This window comes from Aphelocoma coerulescens, chromosome 4 (assembly GCF_041296385.1).
Source record: "Aphelocoma coerulescens isolate FSJ_1873_10779 chromosome 4, UR_Acoe_1.0, whole genome shotgun sequence".
NCBI lineage: Eukaryota > Metazoa > Chordata > Aves > Passeriformes > Corvidae > Aphelocoma > Aphelocoma coerulescens.
This window is the reverse complement of record NC_091017.1, coordinates 73,570,463-73,598,376: the sequence shown is the minus strand read 5'-3', so window position 1 is coordinate 73,598,376 and position 27,914 is coordinate 73,570,463. Positions and strand designations below refer to the sequence as shown.

General features: G+C 42.4%; 1 protein-coding gene and 1 long non-coding RNA gene across 3 annotated transcripts in view; one reads left to right on the top strand and one right to left on the bottom strand.

The window, feature by feature from the left end:
* The window catches only part of POLR1A (RNA polymerase I subunit A), a 30,045-nt gene extending 10,314 nt beyond the window's left edge, over window positions 1–19,731 (top strand). For both annotated transcript variants that reach the window (XM_069014679.1, XM_069014680.1), the window contains 21 exons: window positions 266–457; window positions 894–1,037; window positions 1,478–1,661; window positions 2,922–3,004; window positions 3,117–3,275; window positions 3,609–3,707; window positions 4,583–4,735; window positions 4,928–5,010; window positions 5,815–5,980; window positions 6,469–6,690; window positions 7,768–7,982; window positions 8,625–8,792; window positions 9,465–9,600; window positions 10,336–10,493; window positions 11,414–11,528; window positions 12,147–12,263; window positions 12,992–13,273; window positions 13,867–14,067; window positions 14,814–14,931; window positions 16,138–16,302; window positions 18,755–19,731. In XM_069014679.1, coding sequence (XP_068870780.1) covers window positions 266–457; window positions 894–1,037; window positions 1,478–1,661; window positions 2,922–3,004; window positions 3,117–3,275; window positions 3,609–3,707; window positions 4,583–4,735; window positions 4,928–5,010; window positions 5,815–5,980; window positions 6,469–6,690; window positions 7,768–7,982; window positions 8,625–8,792; window positions 9,465–9,600; window positions 10,336–10,493; window positions 11,414–11,528; window positions 12,147–12,263; window positions 12,992–13,273; window positions 13,867–14,067; window positions 14,814–14,931; window positions 16,138–16,302; window positions 18,755–18,855 — 3,261 coding nt within the window. In that variant the 3' untranslated portion in view covers window positions 18,856–19,731. The remainder of the gene's footprint in view (window positions 1–265; window positions 458–893; window positions 1,038–1,477; window positions 1,662–2,921; window positions 3,005–3,116; window positions 3,276–3,608; window positions 3,708–4,582; window positions 4,736–4,927; window positions 5,011–5,814; window positions 5,981–6,468; window positions 6,691–7,767; window positions 7,983–8,624; window positions 8,793–9,464; window positions 9,601–10,335; window positions 10,494–11,413; window positions 11,529–12,146; window positions 12,264–12,991; window positions 13,274–13,866; window positions 14,068–14,813; window positions 14,932–16,137; window positions 16,303–18,754) is intronic.
* Window positions 309–27,914, bottom strand: part of LOC138110051 (uncharacterized) — a 50,500-nt gene continuing 22,894 nt past the window's right edge. Inside the window, exons 2-3 of the long non-coding RNA XR_011150775.1 lie at window positions 1,219–1,264; window positions 309–379 (exon numbers count right to left, since the gene is read on the bottom strand). This is a non-coding gene — a long non-coding RNA (uncharacterized lncRNA). The remainder of the gene's footprint in view (window positions 380–1,218; window positions 1,265–27,914) is intronic.

The window sequence follows — 27,914 nt, the reverse complement described above, 5'->3', positions numbered from 1 at the left end:
ACCTATTTACTTATTTTTGAGGTTTATGTCTGTGTTCTTTCTCCACTTGTGGTTCTGTTCCTCTAAAGAAGGCCCAGCAAATCCAAACCATCTTGTTGCTTTGAATGTCAGTGTCCAGAAGAGATTCAGTAGAGAGTTGTGCTGTAATGATGAGTTCTTTACAAATTATTTAAGTGCATTTATCTAGGGGGAATAATTTTGGGAGCTGGAGGCACATGACTTACTATCCCCCTGTACCACCACCTTTTTCTTGTTACCTCTTCAGGATGGGAAGCCACTTCCTGGCTTGATCCAAGATCACATGGTTTCTGGAGTCAGCATGACGATCCGGGGCTGCTTTTTCACCAGAGAGCAATACATGGAGCTTGTGTACCGAGGACTGACAGACAAAAAAGGAAGAATTAAAATCTTTCCTCCTGCCATTATGAAGCCACAGAGATTATGGACAGGAAAGCAGGTAGTTTATTATTTACAGGGTTAAAGAATGCTGATGGTTTCAAAGTAAGCAGAATGCTAATAATAAAAGCAGTGCTGTTTAGGGTGTTTGAAAGGCCAGATCCCATCAACACCATGTGGGTCTTCGTGTGTATTTTTGAGCTGTGAAACCCAACAGACAGCTTTTTTATTTTTTAATTTTAATATATCTAATTATTGGAAAAACCTTTGCTGTTTTATATTTCTGAATAATGATGTGTCTCAGCTCATTGATCCTTAAGAGGCTAGAGTAGCAGGAGGATATTCCTGTCTTGTCAGATTTCCAAGCTTTCAAAACTTTAGTGTCAATGGAAAGAATACATGCAGGATGCTGCTTTTTTCATCCATGCCAAATTTTGTATATTGAGAAGGGAGTATAGAAAATAAATAATTCCTTCCATCATCCTGCTTCCTTATAGGTTGTTTCTACATTGTTAATAAACATCATTCCAGACAAACATGCTCCACTGAATTTGACTGGGAAAGCAAAGATTGGCGGGAAAGCCTGGATAAAGGGACCTGCAAAAGGATTTCTGAATCTTGATTCAATGTGTGAATCTCAGGTATGCAACAACTCTGGGGGTTGGGCTGGGCTGTGTTGTATTAAAATGGCATGAGAAATGGGAAGGGAAGCAGGGAGGTGACAAAGTTAGAAGCAGATATTTTGCAAGAGTTACTGCCAGAAGTGGGTGATTAAAGGATAGGCCGGGGAGTCAGGAAAAACTCTCTGTAGTCCTGACTTACGTAGATTCCATCTCTCTGTTAGACCATGTGTCTTCATTGTCAGACTCTATAGGTAGAAAAACAGAGATGGTGTTAGAAGTTTTATTTCTACTATAAATTCTGGAAGTATAGATAAATCTGACCATTTAACTGTTCACCAATACGTGAGCTTTTTAAACTTAAACCTCTTTTCACATAGATTACACACAAAAGCCTGTAGAGGTCATAGTAAGATCAGAATTGCTGTTTTCCTAACTCAAAGCTGTGTTCTGTTTTTTAGGTTATTATCAGAGATGGGGAATTACTGTGTGGAGTCTTGGACAAAGCTCACTTTGGCAGCTCTGCCTATGGCCTGGTCCACTGCTGCTATGAGATCTATGGGGGTGAAACCAGTGGGAAAGTGCTGACGTGTCTGGGGCGCCTCTTCACTGCTTACCTGCAGCTGTACAGGGGATTTACCATGGGTGAGTAACTGCAGCAGTGCAGTGCTGTAGTGCAGCACCTCCTGAGGTATAAACCAGACATTGTTGGGCATAATACATGCTAATTCTGTTAATAAAATTTGGCAAGACTGCCCTTGAGTGGGATAGCTGCCTGCCAGCCTTTATTTGATCTTGTTTTTTTGTTGGTGCACAGCTGGCCTTCTAAGCATAAAGAGAAAACACAAGTCTTGAGTATGTCCAAGAAGTTCTCTCTTTTGTCCTGCCTAGTCAAAGTTTGCACAGTCAACATGTCTGGGGTTGAAATTTTGTTTAGAGCAAAACCTTGTGTTTGCTTCTTGGAAAAATAATTATTGCATAGAAAGCAGAACAGCTGACAAAGCTGTTAAGGGGTTGTTAATCAAGTCTTGCACATCACATTCTACAGTAAAACTTCTGGTAAATGTTTGACTTTCATCACGGCTTTTCAAACTCTCACAGGAGTTAGAGGGACACAGTCACCTGTTAGCAGAAGTGAGGGACCAACAGACTGCTGTGAGCAGGGAAAAGGGAAGGGCATCTTTTGGAGTGAGGAAGAGGATTGATTGACTGTAAGACACAGGACTCTTGAGAGTCAGGGTGCAAAAACTAGTTAGGAAAAGATAACAAGCCTGGGATCACTAGGCAGTTAAAACATCAGAAAAAGAGAAGTGAGACTGGAGCAGGAGTTTGGGATTTGGTGTTTTGACACAGCCATGTTAGTGACTGTGGCAGGACTCCTTACAAATAGCTTACAAGAGTTTGGGTTCCAGTGTTTAACCTGTTCCCTGGTCCTGTCGTCACAAGGGTCTGTATTTTTTATTTATCTTTTTAAAAAAAGCTAAGAAATGCCAGATTGTAAAAAGTTCAGCTAATAGGAATTTTGATGCGGATGGAAGAAGAAGAGCAGTTTGACGTGGCTGGTCCATAAAGCATTAGTTTGTGCAAGTGCATCAATTAAGATTTTTTCAGAGACTGTTAAAGTTAAGACTTCTTAAATTAGGCTGTTGATTTTGCTCCCTCACTGCTTAGCTGATGTTGCTCTTTTTTTTTTCTTATGGTGTACAGTAACTTCTCCATCCAAAAGCTACTCAGATTTTTTTCTTCTTGTCAAGCTGCAGACCCTGAGTCTAACCATTATTATAACTTTAATTGTGACTTTCTTTTCCTGACACCAGGAAAAGAAAATCCCTGACACCAACTGTGGTTCCTTCTTTGATTCTTGTTCAGTTTAGACTATTGTATTCTGTCTCTTACCTTTAACAGGGATTGAAGATATTTTGGTTAAACCTGAAGCAGATCACAAAAGAAAAAAAATCATTGAAAGGTCGAGGCAGAGTGGTATTGAAGTAAGTCTGTTTTGCAAATTTTTTTTTTCTTCCATAATGCAAAATTTTTGAAATCCTGCCTTGTTCAGTTATGCCTACTTAACACCTAAAACTTCCTATATTTTACTTTCAGGCTGTTAGAGCTGCTCTTAATTTGCCAGAAACAGCATCATGTGAGGAGGTCCAAGGGAAGTGGCAGGATGCCCATCTCTGCAAAGACCAGAGGGATTTTAACATGGTTGATATGAAGTTCAAGGAGGAAGTAAACAGTTACAACAATGAAGTTAACAAGGTTGGCATCGAGGCATCTGTGCATACTAATCTTGTTTGGAGACTTTCTTATTAAGTTAATTAATGTGGCTGAGTGGTGCCTGACTCTTCCAGAGGCTGAAGCTTTCCATCTGTCTCCAGTATGAGGCTCCACATGCTGCCTCTCCTCCTCAGCCTTGTCCTCCCTGAGTGAGAAGATGGTTTAGTATTCGAGATGCTTTAAAAATTATAAATAGCAGTGTTTGTGATTACTCATTGTTTCACTTTGTTAAAGCCTTGAACAGGAATTTCTCTGGTTTATTGTTTTATTAATAATGTTTGGTTTTGTTCCCTTCACTCCCCCACAACTCTGTAGGTTTGCATGCCTCTAGGTCTCCACAGGAGGTTTCCAGAGAACAATTTGCAGTTGATGGTACAGTCAGGAGCCAAAGGATCCACTGTAAACACAATGCAGGTAATGACAGCCAGAATATACTTAGCAGCTACGTGTGCTGATGTGATGTGTCCTAGAATGTAAGCTGTTGGGAAACTCTTCTGGGGATATCTAGTACCAGAGCAAGGTTTTCATTCTGGACTTTGGCATGAAAAAATGTTAGAAGAATGTAATAAAGACCTCAGTGGGTGATGGAAGAGAGTCAGTGTTTATTGTAGCCTATTTTTGAATTGCTCCTCAGTACACGAGGATTTATTGAAATAGCAGACCTGCTTTTTAGAAGGAATGCTGCAGTTTATACAAACAAACCAACTGTAGGAGAAATAACTTTTCCTGGTCTCTGTTGAAGACTGACCCTCTCCTTCTTCAACTTCTGAATAGGAACAACATAATCTTTGGTTTTGGTAGAAGTGTCAAGGATACATTTTCATTTTACCTTTTGCAGCACAGACACCAAGCAAAAGACACTCTATAAAAATGCCATCTAAAATGGAGTCAGTGACCACAGCTCAAAAGAGAGAGCATTTTAGGTTGAGGTTTTTGTTCTGTTTTTAGTACACTGCTGAGAGATGGTGAGGGTAATGTAGGGACCTAAAAAATATTTAAGTATTTTAAGTTTCACATCTCTGTGTTAAAATAAATAAACAGAAAGAGAATGGTAATGTTGAGGATGAGTCTGGGTACTGGAATAACTTAAAAAAAACAGATGAGATATCCATGCCTTTTCTGCCCCTCAATAGCAAGAACACTTTGTGAACAAGTCCACAATGAGCTACAGAGCATTTACTGAACAGTTGACCTTTTTTAACTGTATTTTTCAAGAAAAAATATTAAGCTTATGTGAACAGAAAGTTGGATGGAAAAGTGATGTTTCCTTTTTTCCTGTCCACATTTAGATTTCTTGTTTGCTGGGCCAGATTGAGTTGGAAGGCCGGAGACCCCCACTGATGGCATCTGGCAAATCACTGCCATGTTTCCAGCCTTATGATTTTTCCCCTAGCTCAGGAGGATTTGTGACTGGCAGATTTCTCACTGGGATCAGACCTTCTGTAAGTTTAATACTGCTTGTGTTGATACTGAAGTTTATTTGAGTCTTGGTATTTTAATACAGAGTATCTTCAATTATGGATAAATGGAGTTTGTTCACCCTGGTTTCATATGAAGCTTTTGAGGAAGAACATAAATTGCCAGTGTTGATGCACTTGTTAGCAGAATGCTGATGGTATTGTGCTTGTGTTCAGGAATTCTTCTTTCACTGTATGGCTGGCAGGGAAGGTCTTGTGGATACAGCTGTCAAAACCAGCCGTTCTGGGTACCTGCAAAGGTAAGAGGCCTGGTTACCAACTGGAGTATTTAAAAGGTCCTTGGTTGGTTGGTTGATTTTTCTCTTTTATTTTCTTTTTGTGAGAGGGTACTGTAGGCTGGAAGTGCCTGTATTGCTTAGATTAACTTCATTGTACTTGATATTTTACAAAAGAGTCTGAATGCTGAATGTCTGTTCTAAGCCAATTTTCTAGAGATCTAGATCAACCAGAACATTATAATGTCAAGCTTGTCTCTGGCACACAACAGCAGTTGCTTCTCCTTTTGCAGAAGTCTTTTTCCTGGTACAAATATAGATAGGTGTACAAGCTCCAGGCAACTCTAGTTTTTCTTGGCCATGTTGAGTGGATCTTGTCTTTACTAAAGCAACACTTCCTATATATGTAGAAGAAAATGTAACTTTTCGGTTGTTTCAGAGGGTAGTGAGGAGTTCTAAAGAGGGATGCCCCCTTCTTTCAGAAAACTGTTAAAGAGTGACAGCAGAAATAGAGAGTAATTTACTGTTTCATTTTAAGTCAGATTAGTCCAAGGAAACTGGAGGGAGCAACATGCTGCAAGCTTTGCAAATTAAGCATTTCTCATGAGTGTTGTGTCTATAGGATTTTGGCTTCCAGAATTCCTGATCAGCCCTTAAATACACTTAATATAAGTTAAAATTTTGGCTTCCAGAATTCCTGCTCAACCCTTAAATACACTTAATATAAGTTAAAAACAGTGGTTTTTGTGTTAGTTATATCATCCTTGTTGCTTTGTAGCCTCTTAACAGCATTTTTCTTTTCTTTTTTTTTTTTCCCCTCTGGAATAGGTGTATCATAAAACATTTGGAAGGGCTGGTAGTTCAGTATGACCTGACTGTACGAGACAGTGATGGCAGCGTGGTGCAGTTTCTCTATGGAGAAGATGGGCTTGATATCCCTAAAACTCAGTTCTTACAACCGGAGCAGTTTCCTTTCATTGCAGAAAACTACGAGGTAGAACACCTAAATCTTAAGCATTTATGAGGGGTGAAGGGGAGACTGAAACATGTGGTTAACATCTGGCATATCTGTCAGGGATCCAGGGGTAACATTTGTTTGTCAAAGTTACTTTCAGACCAATATACAATTTTATTTGCCATTGTATTCAAAATATGGAAGCAATCTGAAGTCTGCAGCGTGATTTTAAGCAGTCTCGAGAGCACCAAGCACTGTCTGTTCTAACTCTGCACTTGAATTCAACAATGATGACTTCACTTTTCAGTCTGTCAAGTTTGATTAACTTCCTTTTACCAGTATCAGCACTGCTTATTAGAGAATGGTAATAACATAAAGTATAAGGAGTTTTGTCTCAGTTGAGTTGAAAACCAAATTTGAAAATTGTTTTCCAGCAGTGACAGCAGATGACCTTTTCAGTTTGCTTTGCCTTTTCTGGTACAATGACGACAGAGAGAAGAATAATCACACAAATTACTTTCTTGCAGGTAATCCAGAAGACAAACCATCTGGATGAAGCTTTAGCAAGGATGGAGTCTCACCAAGCTAACCAGCAGTTTAAAGCCATCAAAAAGTGGAGAGCCAGGCACCAAAACTCTGTGCAAAGAGAAGGAGGCTTTCTGTTGTTTTCCCAGAAGAAACTGGCAAGTGTGAAAGCACAGCTTCCAGGAGGTGAAATGAAGAATGGAAGAGATCCTGCTACTTTACAGGTGACACAGTAGCAGTTGAATTGACCAACCCCTTCAAAAGAAGTTGCAGTAATCAGTTTTGGGTTTTTTTTTTTAATTGCTCTGTGTATCCTGAAGTGTTTCCCAGTCTAACTAAACAAGTTACCTTTTAAAGGAATCATGTCAACTGTGTGGATGATGAAGCTGAGATTTATTAAGGTCTGTGGGCCCTAGTGCTAGGGCAGGGCTAAAAACTGGGATAAATCTGGTTTTAGAAAACAGGTCATGTTTGTGGATGGTTTGGGTGGATTGTTTTTGTTCGGTGGTGGTGGGTTGTTTCGTTTTTTTCATGTACACAAAGTAAATCTCCCTTGCATGGACAGCTCTCTGCTAGCTGGATGAGAGCCTGTGAATACCAAATACCAGAAGGCTGAGCCAGCCCTGCCTAGTGTTTCCAAAAAATGCTCTTGCTTAAGCCACTTGTCCATCATGGCACTGATCTCTATGATATGGCTTCTAAGGAAGATTGTGTGTATGGACACAAAATGTAGACGGGTCCTGCTTCACAGCCTTGCTGTCACAAGGAATTTACCCTGGTGGAACGAGGACAGTTAGCATGAAACTGCAGGTCGAAGGTGTTGAGAGATGGCTCTGTGAGCTTGTCTGCCAAAGTTGTTTTTCCTAATCAGTGGTTCATTTATTGAGCTGTGCTGAATTTGTGTTGCTCTTGACACTTTATGATAACAAGCTCCTTTGTAATGCCAGCTTTGGACAGGCAAGGTGAGAGTCAGCTAGAAGCAAAGGTTTAAGTATATGGAGGGTGTTCACTCCCAGTTGAAATTACTCTTTGAGGCCTTATTTCACTGGTTTCTGGAGTAGTTACTATGGATACATAAGTTGGGATAGTTCAGGCTTGTAAAGCATCTTGAAATCATTTGGGTTCAAAAGTGTTAAATATCAGAAAAAGGAGAACACCATATTTGTAGCTGAGCTGTTTGCTGTGTTGTGTACACCCTTACATTCTGCACAGCTTATCTTTTCCTCCTTCACTGCTGCTTGATTGCTCATGGTCTTACTGTGGATAAACCAGTCAGCTTAAAAACTTCCTCTCATTTTCAGTTGTTGAAGATGTGGTATGAGCTCGATGAGAAGAAACGAAGGAAGTATCTGAAGAAGACAAATAAGTGTCCTGACCCAAGCCTTGGGGTTTGGCGTCCAGATACCTATTTTGCATCTGTTTCAGAAACATTTGAAAATGGAGTCGAAGGTTATATCAATAAATGGGAATCTGAGAACAGCCGGAGTTACGTGCAGTCAGCACTTTCTTCGGATAGGTAAAAAGCTCTGAGTGTCTTCTTTTTTGCATTGAGCCAAAACCCAAAATACCTTTTAGGAGTGAGTTTGCTAAAACTGAAAAGTCTTTACCAAGTCTTGTTTCTGTTGTGGCCTTTGTGAAACTAAGCAGTGGGTTTCAGAATGGTTCTTGAAAGCCAAACGTGCTTAGTGTGCAGTGGAGAGGCTCTGGTTATCTGTTCCTTCCAAACCTGAATTTTCTGTGCTGCTGAGAGCCTTAGCAAAGGCTCTCTGGAACAACAGCAATGTATTGCTGTCCCCATACATATAAAATAATACTTTATAGTAACCTTGAAAACCAAAGCATGCTCTTGATGCACCTTGGAGTTAGCAAGGCAGTTAAGAAGTCCAAGTGGGAATAAATGGGCTCTCTTTTGACATTCTGGGAATTGGCAGCAGAAACAAAATACAGTTTGGCCAAGGCCCCAGTTCTGTGTTAATGGGCTGTGTTTGTCAGATCAGATGGGGATAGACAATTTTACTGGTTCTGGAGTGTATTTGTCTGTAAGCTACCAGGAGTGATTGGCTCAAAGATGTAACTTTATTGAACTGAGCAATGATTCATTCTTTTCTGAGTTTATTATTTTTTATGTTGAGCTAAACCTCTTTTTCCCTGTCTACAGATTAAAGGATCTGTTGTATTTAAAGTGGCAGCGTTCTCTTTGTGACCCAGGAGAAGCTGTGGGGCTTCTTGCAGCTCAGAGTATTGGGGAACCTTCGACACAGATGACTCTGAACACCTTTCACTTTGCTGGCAGAGGTGAAATGAATGTCACGTTGGGTATTCCAAGGTGAGAAGACTGTGTCCTCAATGGGCCCTTTATTTTAGGCACTTAAGAGATATAATTGTGCTTAATCTCACTGGCAGGTATATGTGTGAATATTGAGGGTGAACAGTCCTTCAGTTTACTTGTAAATTGTGCTTGTTCCGAACTATTTTAATGTTTTAAAATTTTCCAGTTATTTTGGTTTGTTTTCCAGATTCTAAATATCTGGGAAGGTCCCTTACTGTAATCTGATATACAGCAAATCATCCGTTTATTTGGAATAATGTGGGTCCTGACCTGGCCTCTTGTGGGAGTGTGTGATGCCTTAGGTGGGAGGGGATTGTGTTGCTTCAGAGAAGCAGGGGAGGGGAAGAACATAAGAGGAAGCATCCATTATGTATCTGTAGGAAAAAGACCTCATTAGTCCTTCTGTTCTTGGAACAATTTATTATCATCTATTCTCTTCCCATAACTGGGGGAATAATCTAATTGAGGCAGTGGGGCTGCTGTTGTGCTGTGCCTGGTGGGGAACCAGAGCAGAGCAAAGGAGCAGGGCAGTGTAACCACAGCTCTTGGTGCACACGGCTTTGGTGGAACTGCCAGTTGCTGCATGCAGCCCAATTAAATGAACAAGATAATTACTTGATTGCTTAATGCCTTTATTGCTTAATTTGAATGGTTATTCTTTGTTTAAAGGTTGCGGGAAATACTGATGGTGGCCAGCTCAAACATTAAAACACCCATGATGAGTGTTCCTGTGTTCAATACCAAGAAAGCTCTCAAGAAGGTGAAACAGCTTAAGAAACTGCTCACGAGAGTATGCTTAGCTGAGGTGAGCCTCCTTTTCAGTGCATCTTTTGAGAGTCAGCAAAACAAACTCTCCTCTTTGAGCTCATCAGTGGTTTGCTGTGCCACAGTCTTTGGCTTTTTCTCAAGCACATTTTTGTCAGCCTGTAGACTTGGAGGGTTTCTGTTTTATCTTTGAGACAAGCTAATCTGGCTGTGGTTGACATAGTCAGAGGCCAAATAAAGACCTTTCTATCTGTCCCCCACCCCTTCCTAATCTCACACAAATGGCTGTGCTCAGTAGAAGCAAAATGTGTCTCTGTGGAGACTCAATACACTGGGATGTGTTCTGTGTTCCCTCTCTTCCTGGAAGGGTACCCTTGTGCTCTCCTACATGCCCTATCCTCTTCTGTTTTGAGAGTTTCATGAAAGCAGCAAGGATCAGGTTAAGACTTAGCTATGTGCTGGAATAGCGTCCTGCTCAATGAGCATGGTCAGAAAAATGAAGATGTTGGCACCCTGAGAAGGGTAATTTCTTGTGAAGGAGTTGGGTGGGAGGTGAGGCTGTTCTTCCAGTATTGTCTGAATTAATTGTTGGGAAGACTTTAAGCCAAAAAGTGCAGTAGGGTAGAGTCCTTTTACCCAGGAGCAAAGCCTCCAGAAAAGTTTGCTAGTTAGCCTTGTGTAATTCTGGTTTCCTGTGGAAAGCACTGGAACTGCAGGAAGTAAATGAAGTGTCTTTATTAAAGGAGTAACATTCCTACTTGGGAATGTTTTGTAGGTCTTGCAGAAAGTGGACATTGAGGAATCCCTGCATGTGAAGCACAAGCTGAACATGCATCACCTCTACAAAATCAAATTCCATTTCTTGCCCCATGAGGATTACCGAGAGGAGAAGTGTGTGAAGCCCAGGCAGATCTTGCACTTCATGGAAACAAGGTGTGTGTGCTTTCAGATACTTCAATGTTTGCTCCTCTTTTGCCTTTTTATGGGTTTTGCATGTTGTTGATTACAGCCGGTGTGGCTTTTAGAGCACCAGTTCCAGCAGATGTGCAGAAAGCATTTACACAGTTGCTTTTATGTCTTGCACAAAACTGTGGATCTGTGGCATACTGGCCATGCAGAATTGCATCAGGGCAGATCTTTCACATGTCTCTGATACACTCATGATCAGGAACATCTCATTCCTTTGGATGCTTAAGCATTTATTACCAGCAAAAACATTTGAATGCTTTAGGCATCCCTTGGTGCTCTCATTCAACAGAACTAAACTTTATTTTTTACTATTTATAAAAAATCCATTAATCAGAAAAGGCTGGTTTATTTTTCCCCCTTTCTTTTTAACCCTTTTTTCTATCCTTTTGACTGACCAAATTTGTGTAGTTAAAAGCCGAACATTTAATGATAAGGGTCTATTGAAAGCTATTTTTTGCTTTGTAAAAAGGCTTCATTGATTTTTTCCTCCTGCAGGCCACATGAGTTCAAGCTGGGTTACTTTATTTTGTATGTGCTTGTTGGTTTAAAAAAGAAAAAAAGTCCAGTAATGAACCATCTCTTCTGAAGGTCAATTTGATGTGCAGATTTTATATCTAGATGAGTGTATAATTTTATACTTTGGATGCATGGCTACATCTGTGACAGTAACAGAGCTCATACCAACCTTTTGATTCCTAAATGAATGAGAAAGGGCTGAGAAAAATGATTTGCCTTATCCTCGAAGTACTTTTGCATCCCAGTAGGGAATAATGTGAATTATGAATTGGCTGTTTTCTTAATCAAAATAAATTAATTTTTGACAACTTCAGACTGACAGTGTGGCACTGCTCAGCTTTGACATTCTGGGTTGCTTCTTCTGTCAGGTTCTTTAAAGTTTTTCTGGAAGCAATTAAAAGAAAGACTACAAAGATGGCATCTTTTAATGAAGTCAGCACTCGGAAGACAACTCGGAAGGATTTAGATGATGACCAAGACAAGGTACAGAAGAACATTACCTGAAAAATGCCTCACTTCCTTTCAGTGTTTTTGGGAACCAGAATTTGGACAAGTGTAGCGTGTTTCAGTGTACACGAAATGTGTGAATACTAAATTACTACTTAAATGTTTTCTTCACATGTAAACTGTCTTTGCATTCTCATAAAATTAACAAGGAAATTAAAGTTTTTGTGTATTTAAATAATGATTTACTTAGGACTGTATTCCAAAAATGCCTGTTTATTTTAGTTTCTCTGAGACAAAAGCATTTTACTCTGCTTGCTCCCAGATCGATGTCGTGTTGTAGCAGTGGTTGTCAAAACTTTGGGGAAGGTCCTTTGTTCATTGAAATGCTTTTGCATGTTCCTTCTGCCCCTTCTCTCCCATCAAGGACTGTCAGAAGCAGAGTGACAGCTTATCCATCTTGTAGACATTCATCTTGTTATAGTTATCAGGCGTGTGAGTTCATTTCTTCATAGTAGTGGACATACAGAAATTAATTTGTCTGTAAAGGTAGAACATTGGACAAGGGATTGTTAAACTCCAGATGTTTGGCTAAAGCCTTTAGATGCTTTTGATACTTCCTAGCAGTCATCCTGATTCTCTGTCATGAATCTTTAGACACTGAATAGTCTGGAAGCTGTAGCAGAGGAGGAAGAGAACATTGTTGATGCAGAAGCTGATGAAGGGGATGGTGATGCCACAGAAGCAAAACGGAGGAAGAACCAGCAAGAAGAGGTAATGACTTCATAGGTGCTCAGCACTGCTCTTTAATTCCCTGTTTCTTCTGTGTTTGAGTTGGGAAGAAAAACTCCCACTGAAACAAAATGTTGAATAAACCCAAACCCCACTTGAGAGGAGATAGGAAAGTCTCTGCTTTGGGCTGAACAGTTTTCATTTGGCTCTTTTCTGAAGCCTTGTTCTTCAGGCATTTGGGTAGATGTGTCTGACAATCAGGCTGTCTGTGCTGAAGTTAACTTAACCTTTTGCTAATTTTAGGCCATTAATCATTTTTAAAACTTTACTTTTACTGTGGTTCTTAAAAAATATTCTCCCTGCATGTTTCTCTGTGTTCAGTACTTCATAATTGCATCTTAAAAGATGGGGTGCTGTAATATCAGCAAGAGGGTGGGGTAATTGAAAATCCTGAGGGAATCCCATCATCAGAGTTGGATTATGGGAAGAAATTAGACTTTTCAGGGAGAGAAAACGAAATTCTTCTACAGTCTCAACATCCTCTAGCATCCTGGACTACACTAAGGAATAATGGTAAGATTATAGAGAAATAAAGGCTGAACTGAATCTGTTGTATTATTTTCTTTACAACAAAATGGCATTTTCTTTGTGCCATAGGGGGGAAATCCTTGCAACTCAGCAGTGAAGAATATTCCTGAATTAAACTGATCATGGTGTGCTGTCTCTGTACAGGTTCTGGCTCAGATAAACACAACAATATTTCTTTGCAGGTCGATTATGAGAGTGAAGAAGAGAACGGGGAAGAAAACGTTAATGAGAATCCAGAAGATGAAGAGGCTGAATCTGAAAAAGAAGAAGGGACTCCTGGTGTTGAAGAGGATCAGAACAGAGCAGAGGGTGAAGATTCTCAGAATCCTTCCTTTGTGTCTCAGACTAAAAAAGGGAAAGATCGATTGCTTCAGTCAGCAGAGGTGCGCGTGAGCGCTGTTGTGGAGAGCCACCCATCCATACAGGATTACACGTTTGACACCGAAAACGAGCTCTGGTGTGAGGTAAGGTGGAACATCTGTGGGTGGTTGCACTGTGGTTCATGTAGCTCCATAACAAATGGATCTTTTCAGTGCAGTGCTGCTGTTTTGTCTCAGCAATCCTATATGAATACAGAAAGTGGCACTACAAGTGTAATTTTTGATGTCATTTTTAGTAATTTCTCATTTTCAGAACAACTCGTAACTTTTTTTAATAACAGTTTTTTGACAGGTCTGTTGTGTTTTAATCTTTAAGTATATCATGGTCTGCTGTGTAGCCCTTGATGAATAAAAGTGATGGCTGGACTGTTGAAAAAAAATGTAAACGTCCTAAACAAATAAAAAAGCATATACCTGTCCCCCTCCAAAAAAAAAATAATAGCCCTAAAAAGCAGTCATTGTAAATTCAGAGACCTTGAAAGCAATGTGGATGAATTATCCTGGGATGGGGAGTGCACATTAACATCATTCAGCTCTAATTCCAGTCAAACATTTATGGTCCTAAACACACAACGAGGGTAATCGCAGTGGTCTTCTTTTTGCCTAAAGAGAAGGGTGCTGGTTACTGAGCCTGGTGTTCAAGCCTCCTTACACTGTGGGGTTTTTTTTCCCATTAGGTTTCTTTGGCATTGCCACTGACCAAGGTGTACTTCGACCTCTCCTCGCTGCTGGCGTCCCTGGCGCGCAGCACGGTGATCCACGAGGTGAAGGGCATCACACGGTGCCTGCTGAATGAAAGTACCAACAAGGAGGGAGAAAAGGAATTCGTTCTCCACACAGAGGGGATAAACCTGGCAGAGCTCTTCAGATACTCTGATGTGTGTAATCTTATTTCTAATCCCAGACTTGAATGATGTTTTGTGTTCTGGGGGAGATGGTGGATGATGGATGTCATTTCAATTTCTCAGGGGTGATGTGTAGCCTTTTCAGCTCTTGAACTGTCTTCTTCCTCCTTTTTATTCCCAGATGTGTTCAGAGCTCAGCAGAGCCTTTTTTCAAGGGCAGCTTGGGAATCAATGTTTGTGCAGCAGCCAGTCCCTAATGACAGACGATTTCACACCATTCTTGTCTCTCTAAATGTTACTTGAGGGAGTTCTTCCATCTCAGTGAATTGCAGTGCTTGGAGATGAATAGTCCTGTTATCCCATCTAGTGCATAGCTCTCCAAATACAGGATTGTTTTAAGCTGCATCTTCTCTTTTGCTGAAAGTTCTGGCTGGCTGAGATACACTGGGCACTGCATTGCATTGCATTGTTTGGAAGACTTTAACATGTTTTGCTAGTGTATTTTACTAGTTTGGCTTTTGTGATTTCAGTTAATTTTCTCCTGTGCTGAATTTTGACTCCAGTACTCCTATTCATGTATTTAATGCCACTTAACACAAATCCTCAGAATCATTTTTCTCTGTTTTTCTCTGAGCTGCTGCCTAGTTGTTCTGTAACTGTTGGTGTTGCTTAAGCTCATGAAAAGTGGAGGAAAAAATCTATCTTAGTTTAGCTTGAATTATTTAGAAATACACAGCAACTATTGTCCTAACTTGAATCTCTGTTTTTTCTGCTTTCAGATTTTGGACCTGAACAGACTTTATTCCAATGATATCCATGCCATGGCTAAGAATTACGGAATTGAATCAGCCCTGAGGGTGATTATAAAGGAAGTAAAAGATGTGTTTGCTGTATATGGTAGGATTTCTTTGTATTTTTAAAGATAGTCTTTAATACCATTTAGATGGGAAAATGCAGCCACATACTTACAGTTATGGTTTTTCATGATCTTTTCATTTATGTGTGTATTTTTGAGTTGCAGTTTTTCATTCTTTTAATCATTATAGTCTCTTCTGTGAAGACCTTGTTAGTTAATTATTAGGTTTCTTTTAATCAGTAAAAAATACGCTAGGTGAGGTTGAAGTTATTCCCCCTTCAGAGAGTTCTTCCATTCTGGTGTATTTTTTGCAAGCTGAAAGGTCCAGACCAATTAATTATTAACATCTGAGGAAGCCAACTGTTAGACTTGTACAGTGGCCTTGAGAATAGGATCAATCTTGCCTCACTTTGCCTTTTTAATGGTGGGAGCGTAGGCTCCTGAGTTTTTGTATCTTTCCTAAAATAGCTGCACTGCATTGCCTGAATGTTTTTCTCTGAGATAGATGATTCAGAGAGCCCAGCCTGGGGAGGCTGCATGATTTCATAGGCATAGTTCAGTGAGTGGAGTCTTGCTATGAATTAAACTATTGAAAAGAGGGAAGATCCATACAGTGGGAATTTTAGCAAGCAGTTATACCAAACAGATTTGCCAGCTGGCAGCCCAGAATGGTCTGACCTTCAAGTTGTTCAAGAACTGCTCAGTTAATGTTGACAGAGCTGTTAATGGTCCCCCATTACACTGAGTCCACAAGTGTTATTTAGGAATAAGTGAGGGGTTTTTTAGCCTAAACAGGGTTTTCTGTGAATGCTTGATGTCATGCATAGAGGACATCAGAACCTTTCTGACTCTGGGGCCCAGCTAATGCAGGCCACCAGGTGAGGGGTGAGAGCTCTGTCCATCCCAGATGGATAGATGTGTGATCCCCTTTTGTGTAAACAAGGATGGTGCAGACCTTTCCTGATATTAGAGAAACTCTGTTGCCTTACAGCATTCTTGACACTGCAGTTTCCCAGTCTTTTCATTTCAATTTGGAGAGATACTGTTTTGTATTAGAGTGAGGTCTGCCTCTCCTGGATATTTGCAGGGCACAGTTAAGCCAGAGACACGCTGCCAGAAGAATGTTAATAAAGATGTCCTCCAAGCTGCTTGGATTCAAGGGGTTTGATTTAGACCTGATTTGTTTAAAAAGCCCCACACACTTAGTCCTTGAATGCTCTGATGATTGCTCTTTCTTGTGTTCTAAGGAATTGTGGTAGACCCTCGACACCTTTCACTTGTGGCAGATTATATGTGTTTTGAAGGAATTTATAAACCACTGAGTCGTTTTGGAATTCAGTCCAACTCCTCCCCTCTGCAACAGATGACATTTGAAACCAGCTACAAATTCTTGAAGGAAGCAACGATGATGGGTAAATGGTTTAGTTTGCGATCTCTTGCTGCAGCATTTCACATATGCTTGCTTTTTGTTGTAACTTTCCAGTATTTTGCATAATGCATAATTACATTAGAAAAAATGCAAGAGACAGAGATTTTAATTAAGCCTTTGCCTAGAAAAATGTTCCAGATGTTTTTAGTAAAATTCTGTCAGCTGAAATAAAGCTAGCTCCCACATGTAATTTGTGGGGTCTGTGACTCCTTTCTTTAAGAATTAGGGATTTTTACAACAAACCTTAAGGTTGTTAAGATTTGTTACAGCAAAGCTTTATAACAGACTACTAAATCTGCCTTCTGTCTCTACTATTAAAATTGTCTTCTCTGCTTTGTTTTTGTGCCTGTTACAACTTCCATATCTTTCCCAGCCTTGCTATTCAGCATTTTATTTTGAGAACAGACCTCCTGGCTGTTACTTCGATTTAACACTGTATCTTTGCTTTTTTCCATCCAAGACAGACAAAGGGTCAGACTCATTTGTCTAATGGTAGGTTTCTGGTGCCATTTGAGATTCCCAAGAGTATCCTTCTGCCCTCTAGTTGCCTTTCTGGAAGGTGTAAAGATCATATGGCTGTGTGGATCATTTAGGACATTCGGAACAGCACTAGCCATCTACATTTAAGGCCTTCTATAAAACAAAAATTGTGCTTTAACTGTGCAATTTGACATTTTGTGTGATCTCAGGCTTTGGATACTAATTACATCTCCCTTTTGCAAATAAACTTGGTTTCTGTCACCTGCCAGTCAGATGCTTGCTTTGCAAATGCTGCTGTGCTGTGTCCTTCCAGTTACAAATGGGAGGAGCTCTCAACATGATCTCTTCAGCTCCTGTCTTAAACTGCCTTGCACAGATGTCAGAGATACTTCTATCACTGAATTGCTTTTTGATAATGCTCTTTTATACCTTTTCTGGGAAGAAAGGTTGGGTTTTAATTAATAGCACTGATTACAATTGACTTAATCTGAAAAGCATAAAAGGAAAGTGTAAATCCAGGGTGAAATTAAAGAGAAGAGGATGTTTCTCAGTTTCACTCTCTGGATTTATGTTGTATCACATACTGACTTAGAAATGAAATTAGAGGAGGTTTTTGCTAAGTAAAACGTAATGTATGGATAATATTGTGAATAAAGACATGCAGTGCATGCTGACAGAAGGGCAGGGTGGCTTGGCAGGAACTGCAGGGACTACAAGCAGAGGGAGTTAATGATTTCACCACGCTAGAAATCAGAGTCATAATGAGGATTGCAGCAGCCTGGATCTAATTTGCTTTAATGTAACTGGTAACTTGACTGTACAGTTCAAGAGACACTGCAAGGATGCCCTGGGGCTGGTGCCTTGAGCAGTAGGAAGGAAAGAAGGAGGTTTGTGAGGCCGTGCACAGCTGACATGAGCGGGGCTGTCAGGGCACACAGGCTGCTGAGCAGGGCTCCTTGTGCAGGCAGCAAACTGCTTCAGCAGTGAGATCCCTTGGGCTGTTTGCTCAGAGAACAACTCTTTGTTAACATCACATGAGCAAACAGGGCAGTAGGACTGTCCTGTTTAACGATCTAACAAAGGGGCTTTTTTTTCCTTCAGCTGACACACATTTAGGAGCAGCTATTAAATTATCCAGCTGTGACTGAGATCAGAGCAGTGAGCACATGCCATACACAGGGCTGTGTATGCTCCTGCCCCCACCCTCTGCATGATGGAAAGTTGTGTACATTTCGCTCAGTAGAATGAAGATAACCAAACTTAGCAGTTTAATGATTTTATTTCCAATTTCCTACTGCTCTAATGATAAACTTTTAGCTTGCTGTAGTTAGGATGAATGAAAAACAGCCTGGATGCTTACAAAAACAGTGGAAGCAAAACAGTTCCAGCCATCTGGAGTGCTTCCAAATTTGTGTGACACTATTTCGCTACAGTGAGTAACCACAAAATCAAAGGAATTCATGGAATGTCTCTCCAGTGAAAAGTTCTCTTCATACCTAGCCAGAAGGATTTACAATACACATCAAAAGGATTCACTCTAACAAAGGAAAAGGCAGCAATGTCAAGGCAATCTTTTTGGTTTTGCCTCATGTATTTTTTTAGTGATCTATTTAGTCCACAGAATGTGTTCACTGGAAGGTCAAATCTGTGTTCTCTTAGAATTCAGACTGTTTTGTCTTTCCATGTGGAATTGGGAAATTTTAGTAATGTGTGACCTAATTATTTGCTTGGGCCAAAGATTGGGATGAGTTAATAGTTGTTGTAGGAGGGGTGGGAAGAGTTCTGGACTCTTTACTCCCAGAAATCCCAGTTCAGTGTGAACAGCAGGTGGCAGAACCTTTCTGAACCTGGGGGTGCTGAACCGGATGGCTTCTTGCACATCAGCCAAAATGGTTTCTTTTCAGCACTAACCTTTGGGAACCTCCTAATAGGATTTTGTTTGAATTCTGTTGCAGGTGCCCATGATGAGCTGCGATCCCCTTCGGCCTGCCTGGTGGTTGGAAAAGTTGTCAAAGGAGGGACTGGCTTGTTTGACCTCAAGCAGCCCCTGACATAGTGTTTGGGTGGTAACTTAAGGATTCTGATTGAAATGTTCATCATAAGAGCTGCATGTGCTCTGCAGCTACACAATGAGGGCACATGCTGTGTCTTCAGACATCTTCCCTGTGCCAGTAGGTTTGTTAATCTGGATACCCAATCAGCCTTATCTATTTAATGAGTATAGGAGCTATCTTTTAATCCTAAGAAACACTTATTTACTGTTCATCAGTGTAAAAAATGAGTTTATTTGTTTACATAGAATAAAATGCAGGAGTCAGTCTGGGTCTCTGGTTGTGCAGCAGTTCTGGCAGGCAGAAGTGAAAGCAGAATCTGTTTATGCTGTTTGATTTTTGTGAGGCAGAATCCCATCAGGGTGGGTAGTGCCATGTGCCATGTGGACAAATTTCCAGTGCTGGAAACAACATTCCAGACTGGCAGGTGTAGCTGGCACCACTGTGTTGAACCTTCAACACTGCATTGGAGCATCTATGCTCAAGGCATTTCCTCTTCTTTTGCTGCACTTGGGTGCACTGCCATGACTTGTATAAGCTTTAGAGGATGCATTTTCCTATTCTGCTACTTCGTTATTAAGAATAATGTGTCTGTGACACAGTTGTTAAATGTCTTTTAGCTGAAGAGTGGAATTCAGAGTTTTCATGGTTTTTGTAGGCATTTTCCAATGCTTTTTTAACATCTTTAGGTAGAACAGATCTCACACAGTGAGAGACTTGACTTTTGCTAAAGATTTATTCTTTAAATGCCAACATGGGCTGCTGTAGGAGTGACTACGCAAAAAACTCCTGTAAGAATTACCAAAACAGAGATTGTAAACTATTTTTGCTTAAATATTCTGTATCAAAGAGGATATTTAATAAAAGACATTGCAAAGAAATATTCTGAATGCCCTATTATGTGGTTGTATTACCAAGGGGAGTTCACTTTTGACTCTGATGGCTGTTAAAATCACGTGGCCCAGGGCCATTTGCCACTTCTCAGAAATCAGAGTCGTTTATACATTTGATTTTAATCAGGATGCACTGCACACAAGTAGTTAAATCTCTGTGGAGTTTGCTCACTGCCATCTAGGCAAGTTTTCTGACAGATCTCAGTGCCTGATCATTTCACAGGTACCTCTGCACCAGTGCAAAAGTGCCAGAGCAGAGGAGGGCTGCTTCCAGTGGGGCTGCACTGATGGGGGATCAGATCATAGTGGGAGATGTTGATTTGGGATTGTGAAAGAGCGTCCATGGAGCCTCCTGATTGAGCCTGTTCTCAGCCTCAGCCCCTTAAAACGGTGTCACATGTCCTGCCAGTTGCACTGAAGCTTAACAAATGCATTAACTTAGCAGGTGTCCAGTTTCACTTCAAATCTCTGTAAAAGATTTCCTTGTTTCTTTCTCCAGTCTTAGCACCTGCTTTGTAGTTGTCAAAAACATGTCATTCAGCAAAGAATCATGAGAGACTCAGTTTGGTACAGTTTGGCAAACAGATGGGAAAGAACAAACATTGTACAAAAAGGCTTCTACTTGAAGGTTACATCTGTACTGCTACAGACAATTTGGTGAGAGAGATCCCCAAGAGGTGTTCACAGTCCTGCAGTGAAGAGCATCTATGACATTTCTTATCTGGAGATGTGGCATCTTTTTGGTGCTCAAGAGTTTGATCTAAATAACTCATTCATTCAAGTGGTTAGTCAGTGCTGCTCCCAGGTTATTTAGCACTGATGATTTTTAACTAGAGTCATTTGGAAAATGGCTCATCAGGCTATGGCAGGATGATCCAGCTTTCCCTTTCAGTGTTGAGTTGCCTTTAAAATTTTGGCACAGACCAGGATCCAAATCCTGATTCTGATTGTACTGAAGGAATTGGCACTGTAGGAAAGTCTCAAACACAGTATCTTAGCTAGAAAAAGGAAGTAGGTGGCTGTCCCTGTTCATGGACGAAAGTGATAGGGGAGAAACACGACCTCAGATGAGAGGCCGTATCTCCAAGGCTGGAGAAAGGTAAGTATTTTGGCATATAAATGGGCTTATTTTATACTGTGAAGGAGAGGCAGCTGAGGTAGCAATTTCTCTTAATCCCTGGTGTGAGCAGGTTGGCTTGGGGATCATTTAACTTGCCCTTTCTGAGAAAGGAATTTTGGTTTGCTTAGAATTCATGTGTGTGCAGAAAACAGGTAGAAAAAAGTCCTGTTTCATGTAGTTAGAAAACTTTACTTTCTTTTCACATCCCATGAACCTCTATGCATCTAGATCTTTTATTTTAATGTGTCTTTCCCTTGCACTCACTGCTCTTGCTGTACAGTGGTTTTTGAGGAAGTGTGAGCTACATACCCCCAAACACTGTGGAAAAAGGCTGCAGTAACAGGTGGCCTAGTGGAAGGTGTCCCTGCCCACAACAAAGGGTTGGAATGACATGAGCTTGCAACCCAAACCATTCTGTTTTCAGTCAGACACTTGCTGATCCAAAATATTTACCTTTAAAACAAGGATAACAAATCTTTTCAGTGTATTGGTAACAGTGAATCAGCTTCTATTTGCACAGCAGTTGGAATATCAGCTATGTTCAAGTTCAATAAATCATAATAGAAGGCTTGTTTTTCTCAGTAAATCATTAAAAAAATCCTAAATTGGGCAATGAGAGTGGATATGAATAGGAATTAGTTCTTCTTTCATCTGAAAAGCAAAGCTAAATATTAGAAGACAGGGAGCAGAAAAGTTTGTTTTGCCAGGTCACTGGTTTCCATGTTGCTATGCTTGTGTAGGTCAGTAACCAGGCAGTGGCCACAACACAGCTCCCAGAGGTCTTTAATCACTCAGAGCCTTTCTGGACAAACCACTTGAAGCTTGCCAGCAAGTGCTGAAATCTGGAAGCAGCCTCATCTGCTGAGGAATTTGTAAATGGGAGAGCATGCGGCATCTCAGGGACGCTTCCCACAAGGTCGGATTGTGGGGACCAGGCCGTGCTCCCAGACCTGGCTGGCGGCAGGCGGATGAAGCCAAAACAAAAATCTTTCTCTGGGATTAGGTCAGATGGGAGAACTTGTGAGCATTGCCTGTAAGGGTTGAGATGCAAAAAATGTTTTGAAGGTTTTGGTGCTGAATGTGGCAGTCTTGATCATTGGGGTGGATGTGAAGGTGTGAAGATGACTGCTGTGGGGTGGGGGAGAATGAGCTCTGCCTCCCACAGCTTCCTGCGTGGCAACCAGCTCCCTCAGCCAGAGGGGAACAGCAGGAACTTTGTACCTCATCAGTCCCTGCTTTGCCTTGCTGTTTCATATAGCACAGATGATGCTTCACCCTGAAGACCCCTGAGTTTTGCTTTGGTTTTGGATAATACAGCTAAAAGAGAGCAAATGGGATGTCCTTGACAGTGCACCCAGGGAAGAGGCAGTGAGCCACGTCTGGTTGTGCCTGTGAGCCCAGGCAGTCACTGAGGACACAGGAGCCCTTGCTGTGGCCCCTCTGCAGTGCCCTCCCCCCGCCAAGTGCACTAACCACCAGGACAGGAAAGTTTCAATTTTCTTGCTCCAAAACTCCTTGCTGCTGCTGGAAATAACACGCTGTTCACAGGGACGAGGGCGGAAGGAGGTCAGCTCCATTCCCAGAGGAAGAGAGGGGAAGCTAGGGCTTTCTTGGAAGACCAAAGAAACTTTTCTCCTCGTGTCTGTGCAGCCTCATCCAGAAGGGTGGAGAGAAATCCTGCCTCAAAGCAGTATTGCAGTTACGTCTTTTCCAGGATTTAAGGCATTTTCCTGTGGTGAGAAAGACAGGCTTTGTAAGTCCTCAGGGAAAAGAGGATTGTGAAGCCCTGTGAGCACTGTTAACTCCCTGGTGAGACAACCACCCAGCTCCTTCAGCATTGCCTTTCTATATGAATTCTGATTTACAGAATACAGGTTTGATGAGGCCTGAGGATGCTCCCAGTGGGAACTGCACACCAGTACTGCAATCCTGGATGCTGAACAGGAGGTCTATGGGGGTGCAGTGGGGTGCTCAGAGGGCTGTAGGGTGGGAAATGAAGGTACCTACAGAGCCCAGCTGGCTGCAGGGTCAAGGGGCAGCTAAGTAGCATTTTTCAGAGTGCAAAACTGATCAGGGAGTCATCATTAGAGCATCCTTCACAGAGGCCTGCAGTGCTGAGCTGAGCTGTCAGCCAGAGCCATCCCCACAGTCTGTTCCTGCTCCTGTTACAGCAGGTGCCACACAGCCAGGGTTAAGCAAGCTGCTCATTAATGTTTTACAGTTTCCTGGCTTAGATCCCTCGAAACAGCTGACTGTCCAAACTGCCCTGGAAAAGTTCTAGGTCTGATCACAGAGATGGAGAAGATGTAGAGCTGTTCCTGTTTTCGTAGGCGCAGTGTGCCCTGCCAGCCTTGAGAAGATAAATGATCCCCCTTGGTGGAGCTGCTTTGAGTCTGGTGGGGCTTGTGGCTGTAGCAACACTGCTGCTGTTGTTTGGGTTTTGGAGCCCTGCCTGGCACTAAAGACAGAATAATGAGTGATCAAGAAGTAACAGTGGAACCGTACTGCAAACTGCAATAAATACAGAGATGCATTATTAATGGCACATTAAAACCAAAAGGGCAAGTAGAGCAAATTGTATGCTGGCAGCACAACAGCTCTGCAGAAAAATCCCAGGGCTGTCCCTTGAAAAAAAATCAATGCTCTGTGAAGTGTTTCAATACAGGGTTCTTCTGCTTGCTGTTTTCCTGTATTTGTTCTGCCTGGGAGCCTGGGTTATTTCTGGAAGATGCAGAATTTGAGATGCATTTTAGCCCCAGTAGCCTCCTGAGTGTAAATAATGCTACAAATCAGGGCAGTGCCCTCAGCCTGCCACAGAAATCAACTGTGACTTAATGGATCTTCTTTGATTTTGGGTTAAGCTACAGAACTGAATTTTACAGGTGTGGAAAGACAGCAGAGTCTGAATTACCGCTCTTGCAAAGCTCAGGCAGGAGTTTGAGGCTGGACCCAGACTGGTACCAAGTGAGGGGCAGCAGCAGGAAGGGCCTGTTTCATTCCCTCTTTGCATAAACATCAGCACCGGGGACAGATTTATGGAATTTTACAGTAACTGAAGCTCAGACAGAAGCTTTTGGCTTTGCCTCATGTTTTGGGGCTGGTCCAGAGCTCTGGGGAGGAAAGACCTGCTGAAACAGCTCTTTTAAGGTTCTGATGCTTCTACACCTCCACTCACCATGGTGCAGATCGGCTCATTTATCTCTGGTACAGCCAGATCACGACAAACTCCTCTTCCTCCATCAGAGACCAAGATAATGCCCATGTATGTACTCCAGCTGAACAGGCCAGCAGCAACTGGGTGACACAAAGTATGTGGTGGGAGCACAGACAGACCCCTTTACCTTCACCACAGGGCTCTCATTGACCCAACTCTTTGCCACCAAGTGGCTTCAGGTCTCTCTGTTGGCCCCTTGAAGCCAAGTCCTCCCCAGGCAATGCTTTTACAGTCTCAGCATTACCTTCCACTTGCAGCGGTTTCGTAGGTGTAGCTTTGGCTTGCACAAACAGCTCTTACAGCTGAATCTCCAGCCAAGTCAAACCTATCTGTGTCCAGCTTAACTGCATTCCTCTGCTGTGTTCCTGGCACCCCAGTTTCCCAAGAGCCTCGCCCTTGCTTGGTGGTGATCATCCCTTCCAGAAGCCCACAATGGAGTTACCACTCCTGTGGTTCATGCTGGCTTCTCCAAGTGGGGCTGGTGCTCTGGGGAGGGGAAGTGTTGTGCCCTGTGCTGCTGCCAGGGAGGCAGGAAATGGGCACGGGTCACTGCTGCCTTCCCCTTGTGTTGCCCAAAAGCTTTTCCCTCTCATCAATACAGAAACCTGTCCCTCCCTTCCTTTGTGTCAAATTCAAGGAACTGAAACTAATTTGGCTTGTTTGGGATTTTTTTTCTCTTTCCTGTCAACATCTGTCATACCAAACTGTTTTCACACTAAGCTATTTAAGAGAATGAGTCTGCTCATTCATTTTGGGCATGAAATGGGAGACCTGCACAGAGAGTGAATGACCGATGGCACATCCACCTGGTCAGGCCATGGAGTGTGAAGCCAGGCTGGGATTCATCCATTGCAGCTAATCCCACCATTACAGGCCAGGGGCTGTGACACAGGGGTCTGTGTTTCCCAGGGCCCCTCTGACTGTGACTCTAAATTGACAGCTGGACTTAATTCCACACAGTCCTACAAAGCCATGCGAGGCAAATATTTTATCCTCCTGGGATTCATGGGTATTCTTTTAAAGGAAATGAATCATAGAATCATAGAATCATTTAGGTTGGAAAAGACCTCCAAGATCATTGAGTGCAATCTTTGACCTTCTCTATTTTTTCTCAGCTTTAACTCATGACTCCTGTGGTGGCAACAGTCACGAATTTATGTCACGTGGCATTGGGGAATTCTTTCAGAGTTTTACATCCTTGAAAACATTTGGGATTTTTTTTGTTTTGCAAGAAGTTTCATACTGTGATGATTACCATTAAAGACTTCACCGTAAGAACTCAGATCATTAAAGGCAGAAAACAAAGTAAACTCAAAAGATGTTACCCTTAAGAAACATTATGGTATCAGGTAGCCTCAGAATATGAATATCTGGGATCATTAATAATAAAAAGAAGGAAATACCTCATTTCAGTAGTAGTAAAGACCTTGGAAGATTGAAAAGGACACAGGTGAATGAACAGAAGGAAAGAACTAGTGGTCTGAGTTTCTAATAAGCAAAGCAAAAAACCTCTTTTCAGTAGAAAGATGGAAATCCAGATACCATAGGCCTTCAAAACACAAAAGATCAAACTATCAAGTGGGTTTGTAGCCATGAGTATATCAGAGCTAGACTGTGTCCTGAGCCGCTTTTGTGGCCAACAACCTCCTGCTGACAGTTTTGACAAAGAGGTTTTGTCCCCCCATTGCCTTCCCAAGCCACCCCACCCTGTCCACTGCTCTTCTGGCCTGGTGGGAGCTGCCAGGAAGGCGCCTTTCCCAGATAAGGATTTTTTCTTTTTCCTGCTTGGAAAATCTCCTGCTATACATGTGAATGGCAAATGCTGGTCCAGCCTCGAGAGCTGAGCTCTGGAGACACCATCTTGGTGAAGAAGGTCGATGTCCACTCTCTCCAAACTCCTCTGCACTTGCTAGGTGGGCCTGGGTCCACCCAGCCCTCAGAAGGTGGCCAGACCTTTGTACCCAGCTGTCATAGGTTAGCAAGCATAGTCCCGGAAGGTATATCCTTGCTAAGGGGTGCTTACAGCTTCCTCTGGGACCTGATAGAACCTATCAGTGGCCAGTTTGAATATGGACAATTCTTTAAGCCACTTAAAGTTGTGACCGCCTCTGTGATACACACTTAAGAATAGACAAACTCCCCCCCCAAGCTCTCTCTCGTTTCCGGCGCTGGGACAGGTGGCTGCAGGCCCCGTTGCAGGGGCCAGTGGGCCCGGCCAGGCCCTGCTTGGGCCAGGCCGGGCCGGGCCACGGCCAGCCTGGAGCCATGGGCCTGTTCCAGCCATGGAACCCCCCCCCACTGCCTTGCCGTGGGCAGCCGGAGCGGCTCGGAACCCCCCCCTCCACTGCGGCCGAGATTCAGCAAAGCGGCACCTCTGTCCGGCAGAGGCCAGGTGACCAACAGCGATAAGCCACATTCCAGCTGCAAGGCCGAGGTGAGATTGACCCTTTTATTGCTGTGAAGAGCTGAAAACCTGAGGGAAGAGAGAGAGGAGATGCTTAAAGCTGAAAGTCTGTTGTGAAGCTATGATATATCAGAGTATCCTGTTGTAAGTTCATGAAGATGTGGGGGGTGGAGTGTTCAAGTCATAAGCAATAGGCAGATGCTGCCGCAGCTGTAATTTCATGAGAAGTTTGGACAGAGAGAGATGAACCAGATGAACCAGATGAGGACTTTTGCTCCAAAGAGGAAAGGAGAAAAACCTCAATTCCTAGAGATGCTTCCAGAGATAGTCTTAAAGATGAAGATGACCCTTTGCTCCCAGGGAAGGAGAAGGGCCTCTGTTTTTTTTTGTTTCTGAACAGCTCAACCTTAAAATTGTACCCCAGAAAACTTTCAAGAGTGGACCCTCGAAAGCAGTTGCGGGAAAAGCTGCAACTCGGGGGAAGGGACTCACATCGTAAGCAGAGAGACTCCTCTTCCTGAATGGACTGAACAATATTTGGAAGTGGGTGGCTGTCTCGGTGTGATACTGTTTTCATAGCATGAGCAAAAAGAGACTTCTCTTTCTAAATGGACTGAACAAGGTTATTATGGAAGTGGTAAACAGACTGAACATCTTAAGGGTTGTCTTTACATTGTCAGTGGGAGAAGGGAGGAAGGTGGGGGGAGGAGGAGAGTTCTAAAGGTGGTATAATTTTTTTTTCCTTTTCTTCTTTTAGGTCTGTTGATAAACTTCTTTGTATTCATTCGGGTTGGTGCCTGCTTTGCATTTCTCCTAGTTCTTATCTCACAGAAGATGGGCAGTGGTGGGTGTTTTGGACCGGGCCACTGCACTGAATTGGTGTTTCCGCCCGGTTGCAAACCCGACCCGCGACAAAATGGTAGAGACTGCGGGCAATTGATGAGATCTGTGAGATAAAGCTTAATTAGGAGGAATACTGGGCAAAGCAAGTATTAGGTCATAAGTTAAGTAGCATGATAGTGAGAAACTTATATTGTAATTGTACTGAACTATCTAGGGGTGGAATATAGCAGAAGTTGAATGTAATTTTGATAATAATTCTTAAATGTGTCTTCACAGAGGCGAGGGGTGGAGAATGTCATAGGTTAGCAAGCGTAGTCCCAGAAGGGATATCCTTGCTAAGGGGTGCTTACAGCTTCCTCTGGGACCTGATAGAACCTATCAGTGGCCAGTTTGAATATGGACAATTCTTTAAGCCACTTAAAGTTGTGACCGCCTCTGTGATACACACTTAAGAATAGACAAACTCCCCCCCCAAGCTCTCTCTCGTTTCCGGCGCTGGCACAGGTGGCTGCAGGCCCCGTGCAGGGGCCAGTGGGCCCGGCCAGGCCCTGCTTGGGCCAGGCCGGGCCGGGCCACGGCCAGCCTGGAGC